Source organism: Molothrus ater, chromosome 5 (assembly GCF_012460135.2).
Source record: "Molothrus ater isolate BHLD 08-10-18 breed brown headed cowbird chromosome 5, BPBGC_Mater_1.1, whole genome shotgun sequence".
In the NCBI taxonomy this organism is placed as follows: Eukaryota; Metazoa; Chordata; class Aves; order Passeriformes; family Icteridae; genus Molothrus; species Molothrus ater.
The window spans coordinates 57022623-57037274 of NC_050482.2; the positions used below are offsets into that span (position 1 = coordinate 57022623).

The 14652-nt window shown below is 52.8% G+C and overlaps 2 protein-coding genes across 2 annotated transcripts; both read left to right on the plus strand.

Annotated features, from left to right (window-relative positions):
- Nucleotides 1-1598: 1598 nt before the first annotated feature.
- On the plus strand, nt 1599-2802 carry LOC118700446 (lactosylceramide 4-alpha-galactosyltransferase-like). Its single transcript, XM_036404914.2, has one exon. It carries the CDS (start codon nt 1635-1637, stop codon nt 2724-2726), a length of 1092 nt encoding a protein of 363 aa, XP_036260807.2. The 5' UTR covers nt 1599-1634; the 3' UTR covers nt 2727-2802.
- A 4813-nt stretch (nt 2803-7615) lies between these two features.
- On the plus strand, nt 7616-12897 carry LOC118700461 (lactosylceramide 4-alpha-galactosyltransferase-like). Its single transcript, XM_036404934.2, has 2 exons — nt 7616-7635; nt 9322-12897. The coding sequence occupies exon 2, from the start codon at nt 9325-9327 to the stop codon at nt 10456-10458; it is 1134 nt and encodes a 377-aa protein (XP_036260827.1). The 5' UTR covers nt 7616-7635; nt 9322-9324; the 3' UTR covers nt 10459-12897.
- Nucleotides 12898-14652: the final 1755 nt, after the last annotated feature.

A 14652-nucleotide genomic window follows, 5' to 3' on the forward strand; every position in this document is an offset into this window, starting at 1 on the left:
TGAAACACCTGGCTGAAGGTGGGTGGGGGGGGTGGGTGAAGGACACAAGTGAGACTCTCCTGTGTTCAATGCAGAGATGGCAGGAGACACAATGGGCACACCTTGAAGTGTGGCGAGTTAGAAATGAAAGGAAGGGTGGTGAAACACTGGATCAGGTAGCCCAGAGTGGTTGTGGAATCCCTGTGCTGGGACGAGAGTTGTCATGAGTCCATGGTGCTGCCATGCATGGAAGGATCTGGGGAGAGGAGAGAGGTCTGGGACACTACAGAGCAATATTTGTTTCAGGCAGCTGAGGAAGAACTGCAGCAGACCCTGAATTTAGTGGCTGTACTGATAAAGGAGGGATTTGATGAATGTGCCAGCAAGTCTCATGGAAGGGAAGGTGAGCCTCCCTTGATCACAGGGTCAAGGGGGAACTGCCACAGAATGAGGGACACCTGAATTTGGCAAAGTCCTTCGCTGAGGTCCCTGGCATATGAGGGAGCACTCCCTAATGAAGGAGTAAAGTATTTGGTGAAAAGAGTGTGTTTGCAAGGGGGCATCCTGTACTTAGGGCTTGGGGTGGGAGCAGGCAGCTCTGTGGAAGGCTCAGCTCAGCTATTGTGGCAGCTCCAGCAGCAGCGTGAGGGCTGGGAATTCTTAGCAAAGGAGGAGAAAACAAATCAAGCCATTTTCCCACCAGTCTAAAGCTCAAAGTGTTGCAACAGTGAGATTTCAATTTCACTCTTTTTCTTTAATTACTTTTTAACTAACTTGTTTGTTTATGGTGCATCTTTGTGACCTTTGTATCAGCTACTCATTACGGATGAATGATGTCACATCCTCCTCTTTTTTTCTCCATGTACTCACCATTCGTTTTCATAAAAAGGAAGTGACTATAGAGCAGTAGTCATACTTACAGACTTTAATTTTTTAAACATCCTTTCACCTGAGCAGGGAATTCTGTGGTATCTTGAAAGCAGGTACAGGTGAGTTTTGTGCCTTCTCTACAGCACCAGCTCTGTCCCACCAAGTTGGTGCCTTTTGTCTTCGACTGTTCAAAAAATTATTTACAGGGTTAACCCAGCTGTGGTGTGGAGGGTGGGGAATGTAGAGGGGTCTGTATAAGGCAGGGTGGGCTGGTTTTTGCTGCCTGTAGCACTGGCAGCACATGCTGGTATTTCTCTGCGGGAGGAGAAAACTTTCTGGGGATCCAGAGCTGATCATTTGTGTATTGGCTGCCTCTCCTCTGTCCCCCAAGTCCCAGTGCCTTACCTTAGGATAACAACCAGTGCGTCTAAGAAGCCATTTTCTGGGCACATGAGATGTTCCATGTGTGACCGAGGCCCAGAGATCAAGGGAGAAATGAGAAACGCAACTCTGCAACCTGAGTTCTCTGTCCTCTTTGCAGCTTGTTTGGTTTCTTCCGCCCAGAATTTTTTGCATACGTGTCTCATATTCAAAATGACTGGACGATCTAAACCGTGACAGATGAGTTTTCTTATAGTGTTCCCAGAGTTTGTTGTGCATTGCTATGAAGGTGGGACACACACATTTGTGAAGGAAGGCTCATACTCTGCTGCCTCGTCTGTCAGGTTGTTTTCTTTCCTTCCCTTCAGGCTGTCTCTGGAGAGCAGGCTCTGGCTGGAGAGAGAATGCTCAGGACGCCCAGCTGCCTCCTAAAGCTGACCAGGGTGGTGCTGAGCCACAAGCCCTGTGCCCTGTTTATCCTCATCTTTGTGTTCGTATCCTTTGCCTACCACAAGTTGTACTGGGGCATCGGGGAGGACCCAAAGAGCAGCGTCCCCACCTACGGCTTGTCTGCTGAGATCAGCTGTGCTCACTATGTGCCTTCTCCCCTCGACATTGCTGGTGGGCCCTCTCCTTCCACAGGAAATGTGTTTTTTGTGGAGACCTCGGAGCAAACTGCCCCAAGTTACCTGTTCTCCTGCTCCGTGGAGTCAGCGGCCAGGACACACCCTACATCAAGAGTCGTGGTGCTCATGAAAGGCTTGGCCAAAGGGAACGCCTCCTTGCCCAAGCACTGGGCTTTCTCCTTGCTCAGCTGCTTCCCCAACGTGGAAATCCGGCACCTGGACATCCAAGAGCTCTTTTCTGGAACACCCCTGAAAAGGTGGTACTTATGGCCTCTACGGCACTGGGAGCCTCATTTTTTACCCAACCTCTCTGACGCCTGCAGAATTGTCCTCATGTGGAAATTTGGTGGCATCTACCTGGATACAGACTTCATTGTGCTTAAGAACTTACAGAACCTCACCAATGCCCTCGGCATTCAGGGTGACAGTGTACTGAATGGAGCCTTTCTGTCCTTTGAGGCCAAGCACAAATTCATCGAGCTTTGCATGCAGGACTTTGTGGAGGATTACAATGGCTGGGTCTGGGGGCACCAGGGCCCAGAGCTCCTAACTCGTGTCTTCAAGAAGTGGTGCTCCCTCAGGACTATCACGAGCATGAGCTGCAAAGGTGTGAGTGCTCTTGCCCGAGAAGTTGTTTATCCTATTCCCTGGCAGGACTGGAAGAAGTTGTTTGAGGCAGTCAGTGCCTTGGAGCTTCAGAAACTCCTTAAGAACACCTATGCAGTGCACATATGGAACAAACTGAGCCACGGGACCAAGTTAGAGATCCCCTCCCAGGCTCTGCTGGCTCAGCTCTATTCCCAGTTCTGCCCTGCCACCTATGCAAAGATGAAGCAGGACTCTGAAGAGTTGTCAAGGCGTGCAGTGTGACCTGGGAGCCCTTGGCTGCAGGGACATTCCCCAGCCAGAAGCAAACTGGGTGCCTGTGACCTTCCCCAGAGTTGGATTCTACACCCCAGAGCAGCTGTGTCACAGCTCTGTGATTCTGTACCTGACATTCCTGATATCTGCCTTTGATCCCCTGTGTTTCATATTTATAGAAGAACCTGACTGCAGCGTCTCTTGCTGTGCTTCACGAGACCTGTTGCTGTCGGAAAGGTTGAACTCCTTCATCAGCATGTCTCAGCTGGTCCATTCTTGGTGTTCTCCAATGGCTCCTCCTGTGAATCCCAGCCTGAGCAGCCCCTTGTGATGTTTCAACAGCTGTAGGGAACCTTGGTGTCCTCTCTGTAGCATTTATGACTTTCTGAATCACTGCTGATAAGTAACAGAGGTCAAAGGTTGCTGGGACTCAGATGAGAATTCCCTGGTTGGCAAAGATCCTTAACATGTGGGGAAATAAATGAAGAGTATATGAAATTTGCTTTAAGAAGCTGAAAACTGTTTAGATCCTTGTGTCGCTCACTGTGAAGTTGTTCTAAACTTCTGAAGTGAGGGAAGTTCAAATAATGCTTCCGACAGTTTCTAAATCCACAGCAGTGAGATGATTTGTCTGGAACTCCTCAGGAAACAGAAGAGACAAAAGCAGTTCTTTGAGGAGCAGAAATTATGAATATCCTTGCTCTGCTGAAATAGTTCTTGTGGATACCAACATCTAAGCAGCCATTGTCACACTCTGAAGGGGCTCAGCATTTCCTCTTTCTGCAGTGCTGTGAGGAGGATTGCATCCCTTTCATTGGAATATTGAGCCCAATGTGGAAGTCCAGGGGACGACATGTCCCCATCAACAGAAGGACCAAGTGCAGGGCTCTGAGCAGTGTCCCCAGGGACAAAAATAAAAACTCAGAAGCACATGAAGGATGGAAAAGACCTCCAAGATCAGGGAGTCCAACCTTCAATTCACTATCACCATACCCACAAGCCTGTACCCCAAATGCCATGTGTTCTCATTTTTTGGAGCACTTCCAGGGATGCTGACTCCACCACTTCCCTGGGGAGCCTGTGGCACACAGGGCTTAAGCACTCTGAAATTTTTCCTCATAGCCAAGCTGAACCTACTGTGGTGCACAGAGTGCTGCATCCAGCCCTGGGCCCAGCACAGGAAGGACAGGGAGCTGCTCGAGCCAGTGCAGAGCAGGGACACCAAGGGGATCAGAGGGAGGGAACAGCTCTGCTGGGAGGAAAAGCTGAGGGAAGTGGGAATGTTCTGCCTGGACAAGAGAAGGCTTTGGGGTGACCTAATCATGGCCCTCCACTGCCTGAAGGGAGCTTAAAGGAAAGATGCAGACAGACTCTTTGCAAAGGCCTGCAGTGAGAGGACAAGGGGGAATGGCTTCACAGTGACAGAGAGAAGGTTTAGGTTGGATATGAGGGAGAAATTCTTCCCTGTGAGGGTGCTGAGGCCCTGGCACAGGTTGCCCAGAGCAGCTGTGGCTGCCCCTGGATCCCTGGAAGTGTCCAAGTCCAGGCTGAATGGGGCTCTGAGCAACCTGGGATAGTGGGAGGTGTCCCTGTCCGTGGCAGGAGGGGTGGAACAAGATGATCTTTAGCATCCCTTCCATTCCAGACCATTCTATTCATTTCCCCTCATCCTGTCCCTTGTTCCCAGGGAGCAGAGCCTGACCCCCAGCTGGCTGCACCCTCCTGTCAGGAAGGTGTGGAGAGCAGTAGAGCTCCCCTGAGCCTCCTTTTAAACACCCAGGTTAAACACCCCCAGCTCCCTCAGCCGCTCCTCATCAGACTTGTGCTCCAGCCCCTTGCCCAGCTCCATTCCCCCCTCTGGACACGCTCTGGCCCCTCAGTGTCCATCTTGCAGTGCCAGGCCCAGAACTGGACACAGCCCTTGGGGTGAGGCCTCCCCAGTGCCCACAGCAGGGGGACAGTCACTGCCCTGCTCCTGCTGGCCACACCATTGCTGGCCCAGCCCAGCAGCCATTGGCCTTCTCGCCCACCTGGGCATGCACTGTGGGCCAGCAGGCCCAGGCCCCTCCTTCCTTGCTGGGCTCTTCCCAGCCACTCTTCCCAGCCTGGAGCTGCTGGGGCTTCCTGTGACCCAGGGGCAGTACCTGGCCCTTCAGATCTTGTTCAGCCTCAAGGATATGAAAGCGGACTGGCTCTGACAGTGCGCCCTGGGACACAGCACAAGTGACCCACTGCCAGCTGGATAATTCCACCACCACCCTCTGGGCCCAGCCATCCAGGCACTTTATTCCCCGCCAACAGGGAACCTGTTAAATCCATGGGCTGCAAGGACAATGCTCTCCAGGAAAGCGCTGTCGGAGCAGTGGTCCAAGAAGGCCCAGGTACACAACATCCACAGCCTTTCCCCATCCATTGGCTGTTCATAGAAGGAGGTTGGGTCAGTCAAGCAGGACCTGCCTGAACTTGTGCTGGCTGGGCCTGATGCCACAGTGGTGCAGCACACATGGTGCCATTGCACTCCAGGTAATCTGGTCCATACCCTTCCCAGGCACCGAGGTCAGGCTGACAGGCCTCTGGTTCCCCCAGGTGTCCTTCCAAGCTTTCCCCTAGAGGGGTGTCACATTGGCCAACCTCCAGTCACCCAGGAGCTCTCCAGTTCACCGGGACTGCTGATAAACGATGGAGACTGGAGCTTTGTGGGCTGCTTCACCAGCTCCCAGCAGAAGGATGGCATCTGCCTAGACTTGTGCATGTCTGGGCAGCACAGCAGCTCCCTGACGACTTCCTCCTGCAGAGTGGGGACCTTGTTCTGCTCCCTGTTTCTGTCTTCTGGCTCAGGGGGCTGGATATGCGGAGGCTAACTGGGCTTTGGGTTAAAGGCTGAGGTCAAGAATGCATTGAGTGCCTCAGGCTTTTCCTCATCCCTGGAGGTCATGTTCCCACCCCAGCGTGCAATAAAGGATGGAGACTCTCCTTGGCCTCTTTTTGGTATTAATGCATTTGGAAAAGCATTTCTTCCTTAGCTTTTATGCTGGTGGCCAGATTGACTTCTAGCTGGACTTTTACCTTTCTAGTTTTCTCTCTGATTAACTTCCTGACATCTTTGTAGTCTTCCTGAGTTGCCTGACCCTTCTTCCAGAGCTGCCAAACTCTCTGTTCTTCCCTGAGTCCCAGTGGAAGCTTGCTGTTCATCCAAGCCAGCCTTCCCTGAACCAGCTTCCAGCACATTGCAATTGGCTCCTTCTCCACCTCTATGGAGGTTCCTTCCTGAGGAACCTCCACCTTCCTGGGCTCCCTGGCCCCTCAGGACTGCCTCCCAAGGGATTCTCTCAACCCATGGCCCAAACAGACCAAAGCCTGTCCTCCACAAATCCAAGGCAGTAGTTTTGCTGACCCCCTTCCTCTTTCTTCCCTCCCTTCACCGAGAACTGAAATCAAATCGTGTCACGGTCACTGTACCCAAGATGGCCTCAGGCAACCTCACCTCCCCCCAGTGCTCCTCTGTTTGCAAACAGCAGATCCCCTGGGACACCTCCCCTGGGGGCTCGCCTGCCACCTGTGTCAGCAAGTTCTCTTCCATGTGCTCCAGGAACCTCCTGGAGTGTCTGCTGGGTGGGATTCCAGCAGATGCCTGGTAAGTTGAAGATGGCTCTGAGGTTGTAGGCAGTCAACAATGTGGGGTCATCCATCTACCCCTAATGCAAATCCTTGCCCACCACTCGGCACTGGTGGGACACACCTGGAGGGCTGGTTCAGGAATCCCACCATGAGAGAGGCCCGTCCGTACTAGAGCAAATCCAGCAAAGGGCCACCAAGGGGAGAAGGGGACTGGAGCACACGGCGCATGAGGAGAGGCTGGGAGAGATCTGCTGACTTGTCTTGGACTAGAGCAGGCTGGGCTGTGTGTTCAGGGTGTGAAACACCTGGCTGAAGGTGGGTGGCTGGGTGAAGGACACAAGTGAGACTCTCCTGTGTTCAATGCAGAGATGGCAGGAGACACAATGGACACACCTTGAAGTGTGGCGAGTTAGAAATGAAAGGAAGGGTGGTGAAACACTGGATCAGGTAGCCCAGAGTGGCTGTGGAGTCCCTGTGCTGGGACGAGAGTTGTCATGAGTCCATCCATGGTGCTGCCGTGTATGGAAGGATCTGGGGAGAGGAGAGACGTCTGGGACACTACAGAGCAATATTTGTTTCAGGCAGCTGAGGAAGAACTGCAGCAGACCCTGAATTTAGTGGCTGTACTGATAAAGGAGGGATTTGATGAATGTGCCAGCAAGTCTCATGGAAGGGAAGGTGAGCCTCCCTTGATCACAGGGTCAAGGGGGAACTGCCACAGAATGAGGGACACCTGAATTTGGCAAAGTCCTTCGCTGAGGTCCCTGGCATATGAGGGAGCACTCCCTAATGAAGGAGTAAAGTATTTGGTGAAAAGAGTGTGTTTGCAAGGGGGCATCCTGTACTTAGGGCTTGGGGTGGGAGCTGGCAGCTCTGTGGATGGCTCAGCTCAGTTACTGTGGCAGCCCCAGCAGCAGCGTGAGGGCTGGGAATTCTTAGCAAAGGACGAGCAAACAAATCAAGCCATTTTCCCACCAGTCGAAAGCTCAAATGTTGCAACAGTGGGGTTGCAGTTTCCTCCTTTTTTTTTTTTTTTTTTTTTTTTTAATTCTTTTTAACTATCTGGTTTGTTCAAGTGATTCTGTATGAACTTAGCATCTGTTCCTGGTCACATAAATCGTGTTGCACCCTTCCCGGTTTCTTTCCCCTTATGTTTGGACTCCAAATGTCATCATTCCTTTTCCGAAGGAGAGGGAGCTGTCAGTCCATAGAGTTGTAGTCATCCTCTCAGTTTTTAATTTCATTAATATCTTTTCCAGCTGAAGAGGGATTTCTGTGGCATCCCTGAAAGCAGAGACAGGTGAGTTTTGTGCCTTTTCAACATCACAGGTTCTGTTCTAACCTAGTCTGTGCCTCTTTACTTTCTACAGCTTAAAAAATTATTTACAGGGCTATCCCAGCTGTGGTGTGTGGAGGGTGGGGAATGTAGAGGGATCTGTATAAGGCAGGGTGGGCTGGCTATGGCTGCCTGTAGCACTGGCAGCATATGGTGGCGTTTCTGTGCGGGAGGAGAAAACTTTCTGGGGATCCAGAGCTGATCATTTGTGTGTTGGCTGCCTCTCCTCTGTCCCCATGTGCCTGGTGAAGAGAGGTGGCTCCATGCTCTGACATTTGGATGCCTCCCAGTGTGGCTGACAAGTCCTTTCTGGCCACAGGGGAAGCTCCGTACGTGAGCCAGGCACAGTGATCAAGGAGCAATGACAAATGGGTCTGTGCCACCTGGGTGCTCTGTCGTGTTCCCTGCCACTTTGGTTACAGCTGCTGGATTAAAGCTTTTCCCGTTTCCTGAACCTTTCTGTCCTGGAGGGTAGGGCTTTGGAGATGGAGCTCAGGGAGGCAGGAGAAATGATGGAATCCTTTAGGATGGAAGAGATCTCTGAGTGCCTGCGTCCAACCCCAAAACCCGCTCTGCCAAGTCCACCACTAAACCCAGTCCCTAAGTGCCACACCAACATGTCTGTTAAATACCTCCAGAGACAGTGGCTCCACTGCTTTCTTGGGCAGCCTGTGCCAATGCCTGGTAACTCTTCCAGGGAGTAGAATTCTGAGTAATGTCCACTCTAACCTCCCTTGGCACCACTTGAGACCATTTCCAATGGTCCTAAAAGGCACAGCCTTCCTCACAGCTTCTTCATGTGCTCTTGCCCATTGACCTTTGGGGCCCAGTGGTGGGCACAGGAGGTGCTGCTTCTGCTGCCCCTCGATTTAAGGTGAGGCAAGGGCAGCAGTGATGATGCTAATGCTGAGGATGGAGCTAGACTGACTTATCTGTTTGTTGCTGCCTTCTTAAAAATCTCTTCCACTCCAAGCCTCCCTTTTGCTAGAAGGAGCAAGGACGGTAAGGGCAGGAGAGTAGAGGGAATGCCTGTCCACCAGCAGGATCCACTGGGACAACTGAGCAGGGCAGAGCCAGTGTGACCTGTGCAGGGTTGGGAAGCAGCCTTGGAACTCCCTTTACAAAGGCAGCTCTTGACCTTATTGTCTGCATCTGCCTCCTGAGCTGCCCTGCATCCATTCCTTTCCCACTCTCCATCCGTCCTGCCAGGCTACGCTGCCATGGACAATGGGCCAGGCTTTCTGCAGGGGCAGGTGATTGGCTTGGAAAGGCAGCAAGTGCCAGCTCAACAACTGGAAGGCTGAGGCTTGTGTTTGGTTTGGGGGAAGGACACGTCGTGTATCAGGAGAAAACAACTCCCCTCATGATAACCACCTGTCAGTGGGCAGCAGTTCCACACAGTGTCTGTTGACAGAGCTCCAGGAATGGTCACAAGGAACATTGCTATTTCCTCCTGCCAGGACTTTGCGTACGTGTCTCATGTCTCGTGTTGACAGTGACCTGAAGTTCTAGAGGGTGACAGATGAGTTCTCTAATGGTGTTCCCAGAGTTTGTTGTGCACTGCTATGAAGGTGGGACACACCTGTCAAGGAAGGCTCATACTCTGCTGCCTCGTCTGTCAGGTTGTTTCTCTTTTTTCCTTCCCTCCAGATCATGACGGCTATCTCGGGAGAGCAGGCTCTGGCTGGAGAGAGAATGCTCAGGACGCCCAGCTGCCCCCTAAAGCTGACCAGGGTGGTGCTGAGCCACAAGCCCTGTGCCCTGTTTATCCTCATCTTTGTGTTCGTATACCTTGCCTACCACAAGTTGTACTGGGGCATCGGGGAGGACCCAAAGAGCAGCGTCCCCTCCTACGGCTTGTCTGCTGAGATCAGCTGTGCTCACTATGTGCCTTCTCCCCTCGACATTGCTGGTGGGCCCTCTCCTTCCACAGGAAATGTGTTTTTTGTGGAGACCTCGGAGCAAACTGCCCCAAATTACCTGTTCTCCTGCTCCGTGGAGTCAGCGGCCAGGACACACCCCACATCAAGAGTCGTGGTGCTCATGAAAGGCTTGGCCAAAGGGAACGCCTCCTTGCCCAAGCACTGGGCTTTCTCCTTGCTCAGCTGCTTCCCCAACGTGGAAATCCGGCGCCTGGACGTCCAAGAGCTCTTTTCTGGAACACCTCTGGCACAGTGGTTCCTGCAGCCTCAGCGGCAACAGGAGCCTCATTTTTTACCCAACCTCTCTGACGCCTGCAGAATTGTCCTCATGTGGAAATTTGGTGGCATCTACCTGGATACAGACTTCATTGTGCTTAAGAACTTACAGAACCTCACCAATGCCCTCGGCATTCAGGGTGACAGTGTACTGAATGGAGCCTTTCTGTCCTTTGAGGCCAAGCACAAATTCATCGAGCTTTGCATGCAGGACTTTGTGGAGGATTACAATGGCTGGGTCTGGGGGCACCAGGGCCCAGAGCTCCTAACTCGTGTCTTCAAGAAGTGGTGCTCCCTCAGGACTATCACGAGCATGAGCTGCAAAGGTGTGAGTGCTCTTGCCCGAGAAGTTGTTTATCCTATTCCCTGGCAGGACTGGAAGAAGTTGTTTGAGGCAGTCAGTGCCTTGGAGCTTCAGAAACTCCTTAAGAACACCTATGCAGTGCACATATGGAACAAACTGAGCCACGGGACCAAGTTAGAGATCCCCTCCCAGGCTCTGCTGGCTCAGCTCTATTCCCAGTTCTGCCCTGCCACCTATGCAAAGATGAAGCAGGACTCTGAAGAGTTGTCAAGGCGTGCAGTGTGACCTGGGAGCCCTTGGCTGCAGGGACATTCCCCAGCCAGAAGCAAACCGGGTGCCTGTGACCTTCCCCAGAGTTGGATTCTACACCCCAGAGCAGCTGTGTCACAGCTCTGTGGTTCTGTGTCACAGCTCTGTGGTTCTGTACCTGACATTCCTGATATCTGCCTCTGATCCCCTGTGTTTCAAATTTACAGCAGAACTCACTGCAGCGTCTCTTGCTGTGCTTCACGAGACCTGTTGCTGTCGGAAAGGTTGAACTCCTTCATCAGCATGTCTCAGCTGGTCCATTCTTGGTGTTCTCCAATGGCTCCTCCTGTGAATCCCAGCCTGAGCAGCCCCTTGTGATGTTTCAACAGCTGTAGGGAACCTTGGTGTCCTCTCTGTAGCATTTATGACTTTCTGAATCACTGCTGATAAGTAACAGAGGTCAAAGGTTGCTGGGACTCAGATGAGAATTCCCTGGTTGGCAAAGATCCTTAACATGTGGGGAAATAAATGAAGAGTATATGAAATTTGCTTTAAGAAGCTGAAAACTGTTTAGATCCTTGTGTCGCTCACTGTGAAGTTGTTCTAAACTTCTGAAGTGAGGGAAGTTCAAATAATGCTTCCGACAGTTTCTAAATCCACAGCAGTGAGATGATTTGTCTGGAACTCCTCAGGAAACAGAAGAGACAAAAGCAGTTCTTTGAGGAGCAGAAATTATGAATATCCTTGCTCTGCTGAAATCCACAAGAACTATCTTGTGGATACCAACATCTAAGCAGCCATTGTCACACTCTGAAGGGGCTCAGCATTTCCTCTTTCTGCAGTGCTGTGAGGAGGATTGCATCCCTTTCATTGGAATATTGAGCCCAATGTGGAAGTCCAGGGGACGACATGTCCCCATCAACAGAAGGACCAAGTGCAGGGCTCTGAGCAGTGTCCCCAGGGACAAAAATAAAAACTCAGAAGCACATGAAGGATGGAAAAGACCTCCAAGATCAGGGAGTCCAACCTTCAATTCACTATCACCATACCCACAAGCCTGTACCCCAAATGCCATGTGTTCTCATTTTTTGGAGCACTTCCAGGGATGCTGACTCCACCACTTCCCTGGGGAGCCTGTGGCACACAGTGCTTAAGCACTCTGAAATTTTTCCTCATAGCCAAGCTGAACCTACTGTGGTGCACAGAGTGCTGCATCCAGCCCTGGGCCCAGCACAGGAAGGACAGGGAGCTGCTCGAGCCAGTGCAGAGCAGGGACACCAAGGGGATCAGAGGGAGGGAACAGCTCTGCTGGGAGGAAAAGCTGAGGGAAGTGGGAATGTTCTGCCTGGACAAGAGAAGGCTTTGGGGTGACCTAATCATGGCCCTCCACTGCCTGAAGGGAGCTTAAAGGAAAGATGCAGACAGACTCTTTGCAAAGGCCTGCAGTGAGAGGACAAGGGGGAATGGCTTCACAGTGACAGAGAGAAGGTTTAGGTTGGATATGAGGGAGAAATTCTTCCCTGTGAGGGTGCTGAGGCCCTGGCACAGGTTGCCCAGAGCAGCTGTGGCTGCCCCTGGATCCCTGGAAGTGTCCAAGTCCAGGCTGAATGGGGCTCTGAGCAACCTGGGATAGTGGGAGGTGTCCCTGTCCGTGGCAGGAGGGGTGGAACAAGATGATCTTTAGCATCCCTTCCATTCCAGACCATTCTATTCATTTCCCCTCATCCTGTCCCTTGTTCCCAGGGAGCAGAGCCTGACCCCCAGCTGGCTGCACCCTCCTGTCAGGAAGGTGTGGAGAGCAGTAGAGCTCCCCTGAGCCTCCTTTTAAACACCCAGGTTAAACACCCCCAGCTCCCTCAGCCGCTCCTCATCAGACTTGTGCTCCAGCCCCTTGCCCAGCTCCATTCCCCCCTCTGGACACGCTCTGGCCCCTCAGTGTCCATCTTGCAGTGCCAGGCCCAGAACTGGACACAGCCCTTGGGGTGAGGCCTCCCCAGTGCCCACAGCAGGGGGACAGTCACTGCCCTGCTCCTGCTGGCCACACCATTGCTGGCCCAGCCCAGCAGCCATTGGCCTTCTCGCCCACCTGGGCATGCACTGTGGGCCAGCAGGCCCAGGCCCCTCCTTCCTTGCTGGGCTCTTCCCAGCCACTCTTCCCAGCCTGGAGCTGCTGGGGCTTCCTGTGACCCAGGGGCAGTACCTGGCCCTTCAGATCTTGTTCAGCCTCAAGGATATGAAAGCGGACTGGCTCTGACAGTGCGCCCTGGGACACAGCACAAGTGACCCACTGCCAGCTGGATAATTCCACCACCACCCTCTGGGCCCAGCCATCCAGGCACTTTATTCCCCGCCAACAGGGAACCTGTTAAATCCATGGGCTGCAAGGACAATGCTCTCCAGGAGAGCGCTGTCGGAGCAGTGGTCAAAGGCTTTAGACGGCCCAGGTACACAACATCCACAGCCTTTCCCCATCCATTGGCTGTTCATAGAAGGAGCTTGGGTCAGTCAAGCAGGACCTGCCTGAACTTGTGCTGGCTGGGCCTGATGCCACAGTGGTGCAGCACACATGGTGCCATTGCACTCCAGGTAATCTGGTCCATACCCTTCCCAGGCACCGAGGTCAGGCTGACAGGCCTCTGGTTCCCCCAGGTGTCCTTCCAAGCTTTCCCCTAGAGGGGTGTCACATTGGCCAACCTCCAGTCACCCAGGAGCTCTCCAGTTCACCGGGACTGCTGATAAACGATGGAGACTGGAGCTTTGTGGGCTGCTTCACCAGCTCCCAGCAGAAGGATGGCATCTGCCTAGACTTGTGCATGTCTGGGCAGCACAGCAGCTCCCTGACGACTTCCTCCTGCAGAGTGGGGACCTTGTTCTGCTCCCTGTTTCTGTCTTCTGGCTCAGGGGGCTGGATATGCGGAGGCTAACTGGGCTTTGGGTTAAAGGCTGAGGTCAAGAATGCATTGAGTGCCTCAGGCTTTTCCTCATCCCTGGAGGTCATGTTCCCACCCCAGCGTGCAATAAAGGATGGAGACTCTCCTTGGCCTCTTTTTGGTATTAATGCATTTGGAAAAGCATTTCTTCCTTAGCTTTTATGCTGGTGGCCAGATTGACTTCTAGCTGGACTTTTACCTTTCTAGTTTTCTCTCTGATTAACTTCCTGACATCTTTGTAGTCTTCCTGAGTTGCCTGACCCTTCTTCCAGAGCTGCCAAACTCTCTGTTCTTCCCTGAGTCCCAGTGGAAGCTTGCTGTTCATCCAAGCCAGCCTTCCCTGAACCAGCTTCCAGCACATTGCAATTGGCTCCTTCTCCACCTCTATGGAGGTTCCTTCCTGAGGAACCTCCACCTTCCTGGGCTCCCTGGCCCCTCAGGACTGCCTCCCAAGGGATTCTCTCAACCCATGGCCCAAACAGACCAAAGCCTGTCCTCCACAAATCCAAGGCAGTAGTTTTGCTGACCCCCTTCCTCTTTCTTCCCTCCCTTCACCGAGAACTGAAATCAAATCGTGTCACGGTCACTGTACCCAAGATGGCCTCAGGCAACCTCACCTCCCCCCAGTGCTCCTCTGTTTGCAAACAGCAGATCCCCTGGGACACCTCCCCTGGGGGCTCGCCTGCCACCTGTGTCAGCAAGTTCTCTTCCATGTGCTCCAGGAACCTCCTGGAGTGTCTGCTGGGTGGGATTCCAGCAGATGCCTGGTAAGTTGAAGATGGCTCTGAGGTTGTAGGCAGTCAACAATGTGGGGTCATCCATCTACCCCTAATGCAAATCCTTGCCCACCACTCGGCACTGGTGGGACACACCTGGAGGGCTGGTTCAGGAATCCCACCATGAGAGAGGCCCGTCCGTACTAGAGCAAATCCAGCAAAGGGCCACCAAGGGGAGAAGGGGACTGGAGCACACGGCGCATGAGGAGAGGCTGGGAGAGATCTGCTGACTTGTCTTGGACTAGAGCAGGCTGGGCTGTGTGTTCAGGGTGTGAAACACCTGGCTGAAGGTGGGTGGCTGGGTGAAGGACACAAGTGAGACTCTCCTGTGTTCAATGCAGAGATGGCAGGAGACACAATGGGCACACCTTGAAGTGTGGCGAGTTAGAAATGAAAGGAAGGGTGGTGAAACACTGGATCAGGTAGCCCAGAGTGGCTGTGGAGTCCCTGTGCTGGGACGAGAGTTGTCATGAGTCCATCCATGGTGCTGCCATGCATGGAAGGATCTGGGGAGAGGAGAGAGG